This window comes from Oncorhynchus keta, chromosome 9 (assembly GCF_023373465.1).
Source record: "Oncorhynchus keta strain PuntledgeMale-10-30-2019 chromosome 9, Oket_V2, whole genome shotgun sequence".
NCBI lineage: Eukaryota > Metazoa > Chordata > Actinopteri > Salmoniformes > Salmonidae > Oncorhynchus > Oncorhynchus keta.
The window spans coordinates 20,681,672-20,687,671 of record NC_068429.1 but is presented as its reverse complement, the minus strand read 5'-3'; the positions used below and the strand labels follow the sequence as shown (position 1 = coordinate 20,687,671).

At 40.9% G+C, this 6,000-nt stretch overlaps 1 protein-coding gene across 1 annotated transcript in view; it reads left to right on the top strand.

Annotated features, from left to right (window-relative positions):
- The first annotated feature begins 611 nt into the window (after positions 1–611).
- Positions 612–6,000, top strand: part of LOC118387386 (1-acyl-sn-glycerol-3-phosphate acyltransferase alpha-like) — a 29,346-nt gene continuing 23,957 nt past the window's right edge. The window contains exon 1 of the mRNA XM_035775688.2: positions 612–1,075. Within this exon, the coding sequence (XP_035631581.1) occupies positions 900–1,075 (176 nt within the window). The 5' untranslated portion in view covers positions 612–899. The remainder of the gene's footprint in view (positions 1,076–6,000) is intronic.

The window sequence follows — 6,000 nt, the reverse complement described above, 5'->3', positions numbered from 1 at the left end:
CAGAACAACAAAGATATTGTATATACAGTACCAGTCAAAAGCTTGGAAACACCTACCCATTCAAGGGTTTTACTTAATTTTTAAAACGATTTTATACATTGTAGAATAATAGTAAAGACATCAATGCTATGAAATAACACACATGGAATCATGTAGTAACCAAAAAAGTGCTAGACAAATCAAAATATATTTTATATTGGGATTATTCAAAGTAGCCACCCTTTGCCTACACACACATGCAGAGAGCGAGAGAGAGAGAGAGAATAAGATGCTGCACAGCCCAACAAATATTTTATGAAGATTTTAAGAGGATGACAAACAACACGAGTTTTGACTTGAGTTTGGCCCCAGGCATCAACAGTAACATAATGCATTTTTCAATGAGATCAGCAGCCTAAGTCATTAGCTGGATGTATAACTGCAGCCTGCAAGCTACATCTGTTGAAACCGTAATGTTATTTAAAAAAATATTTTACAACTTATTTAAAAGAAAAGATTAGTCACAGTACAAAGCTTGCTCTTCTACATTCCCTACGTCTGGAAACCGTTACTACAGTATTTGCTTTGGGCTGGGCTGTCATCACTGAACGTGATCTGAGAGCGGTGACCGAGGAACCATATAAGGTGCAACCGGAAACAGAAAAAACATCGAATTCCATGGCAATTTACCTAAAGAACCTCTACACGAGGCTGCCTTTCACCATCGTTGACTGAACAGTGTTGTCCACGAGTTATATTAATCCAGAGAACGAGTCGTGCACCACCGAAGTTGCACAAGTTGTGTGTTGCCTCTTGCCAGTTGTAATGTCAGTCGGTGCCACACAGTGCTGCTAATGATTGCACAACATTAGCTAGCACCATCAGAGACTCTTGCTGGCAATATCAGTGGAGGAATCAGTATGGATGCGCTCTTGGTGTTCCTACTGCTGCTGGTCCCACTCTTGCTATGGACCAGCAGCACTTTTGTTTTTTATTTTAAAAAGTGTTTCTACGTGGCCTATATGATGATTTTGGCTGCGATTGCGATTCTGCTTAGTATTCTGAAAAGCGGCGGCAGGGACATCGAAAACATGAGGTAATTTCCAGGTTGTACAACAACGCGAGCCGTGCATTGCTAGCTAACGTTTGCTCATGGGAATGGAAGATGGCTACAGTAGCTAGATAGCTTGCCAAAGACTGAAATAATGCAACCATAACACCACTATTTGTTTCTACTTTCAGAAAAGGTATTTGCAGATATTTTCACCTATTCGTTGTTGCATTTTGTAACGGACTGAGAGATGGCTATCCAGCGGTTGGTAAGAAGGCTAGCGAGCTAGCTCCAATACATTACCAGATGTTTGGGACTTTCTGTACGGTATCATGCGGCTAATGCTAGGTAGTTTGCTAACGTTGTCGTTACATATGGCATTCAGACATGGCCTCAGGGCCCGACATTTTCGTGTCTGGAAACCAGGTCGAAACATGTATCCAACAGGCATGTTTTTTTTTTGCACAGATTTAAACCAACAACGGCAAAAAATGCCATTTTAATCCATGCATTGTTGTCATCGATTTTGTGTCTCAGGTCTAAACAGGACCAAGGCAAGATGTTTTATTTTATCAGTTGGTTTAACGTCATTGGACACTGTGTATTCGGAATGTATTCAGACCCCTTGACTTTTTCAAAATGTTGTTACGTTATGGCCTTATTCAAAAATAGATAATCGTTTTTCACCCCTCATCAATCAACAAACAATACCCCATAATGACAAAGCAAAAACGGACATTTAGACGATTTTACACATTTATTTCAGTTCCTCAAATGTCTTCAATTGACTTCTATCCTTATATGAAATAACTCAGTAAAATCTTTGAAATGGTTGAGTTTGACATATTTGTCAGGTGTACATCGCAATTCAAATCGCAATTGCAACATTTTGTTCAATATCGTCCAGCCCTATGTGGCTGTGGAATTGCAAATAAAATTGTATGAAGTTGAATTTAATAGCAATCAGAATGGAGAAATACCCATTGAAATCACTTGGAATGTATGTGTTGCCACCAAAGGGTCACGCACTACTCCTAAAGAGAATTTCGATTCTAAAATACAGTTAAACACTACCTTACTGTCAAAAAAATGTTTTTTAAATACCGTGATATATTTCGGCCATATCGTCTGGCTATATCTTAAACTGATGGATTATTATTATGCAGATACGATTTTTGCGGGGCGCGCACGTAGACTCCAGGGGGTTATTAATATTGAATTATTACTGCATGTAAAAGTACTCAATGAGTAATGTTACAAGGGATACCAGGTATTATATCGATGTGCAGGGGTACGAGGTATTTGAGGTAGATACTGTATGTACATGACTAGGAATAAAGTGATAGTAACCAGTAGCAGCAGTGTAAGTGGAACACTGGTCTATGCAGAATGTTTGGGTAGCTATTTGGTTAACTACTTAACTATTTAGCAGTCTAATAGCTTGGGGGTAGAAGCTGTTTAGGATCCTGTTGGTTCCAGACATGGAGCATCGGTACCTGAAAGATTAGTGGAATCTGTGTGGGTAGCTGGACAGGTAGAATGACTGACAGTGAAGGTGAACAGGAATGGATGAGACTGAGGCAGGAATTCCTTTAACCATAAAGTGGTATATTTACTGAGTAGTCTGTGCTGCATCACAAAGGAAACAAATAACATGTATCCAATCAAATTCATAATCAAAGATCAAATCTGATCATTCATTATTAACACAAGTTAGGGAGTTCAACAGTTCAATAGTAATCATCCGTGAGTCATTTAGGCTCGTAACTATTTATCATAAATCATGAAAGAATACAAACAGTGAATACAATCTATAATCCCCATTATCAAAGTCAATCAGTTAGCAAACAATGACGTTTCTCATTTCACTCTTTCAATTGTCTTCATGTGTACATATAATTGATTTCAATACACATGAACCATATCGATTGCATAATTGGCCTATGAGGATCCGTAGGGCCGTGATCATTGACAATTCACATTACACAATATGTTTGAAGCTGCGCTCCAAGCCGCGCTCCGCGGTAATAACTATTAACAGTAACTGAATGGCCCACTCTCCCGATCGCCACAGATAATTCAGATGAAAGGTAAGAGTCGGTGGACTTATGTGGATTCATGGACGCACAGAACTTCTGGATCAGATGGAGTTAAGGAAGAGAAAGCAGCGAGATCAGGCAATGGCAATTTCCTCCTTTTATGGAGTTGAGATCTGTCGGACATTTCCACCTGACCTAATTAAAGCGCCCCTGGCCCAGCTCAGTAAATGGCAATGAATTACTGCCGTGCAGTAGCAGAGACAACAGTGTATGACTAGGGTGGCTGAAGTCTTTGTCCATTTTTAGGGCCTTTCTCTGACACTGCCTGGTATAGAGGTCCAGGATGGCAGGGAGCTTGGCCCAGGGATGTACTGGCTTGTGTGCACTACCCTCTGTGGAGCCTTGCGGTCAGATGCCATGCAGTTGTGATACCAAGCGGAGATGCAGCCAGTCAACATGCTGTCATTGAAGCAGCTGTAGAACTTTTTGATCTAGAATGATGGTATTGATGTGAGCCATGAGCAGCCTTTAAAAACATTTCATGGCTACAGATGTGAGTGTTAAGGGGCCATAGTCATTTAGACAGTCCCTGTGCCCAAGAATGCAAACGTAACCTCTGTCAGTCAACTGGTCTGCAGGCCAGAGGGATTGGGACATATTTTACTGTGGCTAGTGAGACGACATGGCCGGTTGGACACAATAAGAGAGGAGTGGGGGTCAGATAGTCTCTCCCTTTCAGAGTCATGTTACCGGCTGGTTGTAACTTATCTCTTCCGAAAGGTACCCTAGAAATCAATGTATGTCTTCCCCAGCCTTGTGCTGCCTGTTGTCCTTTATGTTAGTGATAACACAACTGGCAGACTGACTTGGCTCAGGTTCAGTGCTCTTGGAATAACAGAACTGTTTCACAGCCAGGTGTGCAGACCAGAAATATTGGCTGTGGTGTCATGTTGCACCTGGCAGTATTCTCTTAACCCAAAGGTTTTCTGCAGCTGGACCATTTTCACAGTCGCCAACAAGTGTGTGTGTGTTTTTTGCATGTGTGTGAGAGACCGAGAGATTGAGTGTGTGAGGGAGCGTGTGGGGAGAAGTGGAAGATGGAGATCCAGACACACAGTGACACAGACCGAGAGGGGGCAGGCCGTATTAGAAAGAGTTGACTGATTCAACACGGAAGGATAGCACAGCCTGTCACGGTCATCTACCCTCAAATTGCTAGTGGGAACTCGAGGTCGACCGATTATGATTTTTCAACGCCGATGCTGATTATTGGAGGACCAAAAAAAAGCCACTACCGATTAATCGGATGATTTAAAAAAATATATATATCATTTACATTTATTTGTAATAATGACAATTACAACAATACTGAATGAACACTTAACTTAATATAATACATCACTAAAATCAATTTAGCCTCAAATAAAAATTGAAACATGTTAAATTTGGTTTCAATAATGAAAAAACAAAGTGTTGTAAAAGTGCAATATGTGCTCTGTAAGAACGTTTAAGTTCCTTACTCAGAACATATGAAAGCTGGTGGTTGCTTTTAACATGAGTCTTCAATATTCCCGGGTAAGAAGTTTTAGGTTGTAGTTATTATAGGACTATTTCTCTCTCTACCATTTGTATTTCATTAACCTTTGACTATTGGATGTTCTTATAGGAACTTTAGTATTGCCAGTGTAACAGTATAACTTCCGTCCCTCTCCTCGCTCCTACCTGGGCTCGAACCAGGAACACAACAACAGCCACTCTCGAAGCAGCGTTACCCATCGCTCCACAAAAGTCTCAGAGCGAGTGACTTTTGAAACGCTATCAGCGCGCACCCCGCTAACTAGCTAGCCATTTCACATCGGTTACACCAGCCTAATCTCAGGAGTTGATAGGCTTGAAGTCATAAACAGCGCAGTGCTTGAAGCACAGCGACGAGCTGCTGGCAAAACGCACGAAAGTGCTGTTTGAATGAATGCTTACGAGCCTGCTGCTGCCTACCGTCGCTCAGTCAGACTGCTCTATCAAATCATAGACTTATAACATAATAACACACAGAAATACGAGCCGTAGGTCATTAATATGGTCGAATCCGGAAACTATCATCTCGAAAACAAGACGTTTATTCTTTCAGTGAAATACGGAACCGTTCCGTATTTTATCTAAGGGGTGGCATCCATAAGTCTAAATATTCCTGTTACATTGCACAACATTCAATGTTGTGTCATAATTACGTAAAATTCTGGCAAATTAGGCGGCCTAAACTGACTGCGTGCAATGAACGCAAGAGAAGTGACAATTTCACCTGGTTAATATTGCCTGCTGACCTGGATTTCTTTTAGCTAAATATGCAGGTTTAAAAATATATACTTCTGTGTATTGACTTTAAGAAAGGCATTGATGTTTATCGTTAGGTACACATTGGAGCAATGATACGCACCGCATCAATTATATGCAACGCAGGACACGCTAGATAACTACACATGGTTGATGATATTACTAGTTTAACTAGTGATTATGATTGATTGATTGTTTTTTATAAGTTTAATGCTAGCTAGAAACTTACCTTGGCTTACTGTATTCGCGTAACAGGCAGGCTCCTCGGAGTGCAAAGGATGGTGGTTAGAGCGTTGGACTAGTTAACTAATGTGGCAAGATTGAATCCCCCGAGCTGACGAGGTAAATCTGTCGTTCTGCCCCTGAACGAGGCAGTTAACTTAACCCATTGTTCCTAGGCCGTCATTGAAAATAAGAATGTGTTCTTAACTGACTTGCCTCGTTAAATAAAGATTTAAATAAATACAAATTTAAATCCGTGTCCAAAATACCGATTTCCGATCGTTATGAAAACTTTAAATCGGCCCCAATTAATCGGCCATTCCGATTAATCAGTCGACCTCTAGTGGGAACTGGGACTCTTGAACCTGGCTCACTGTG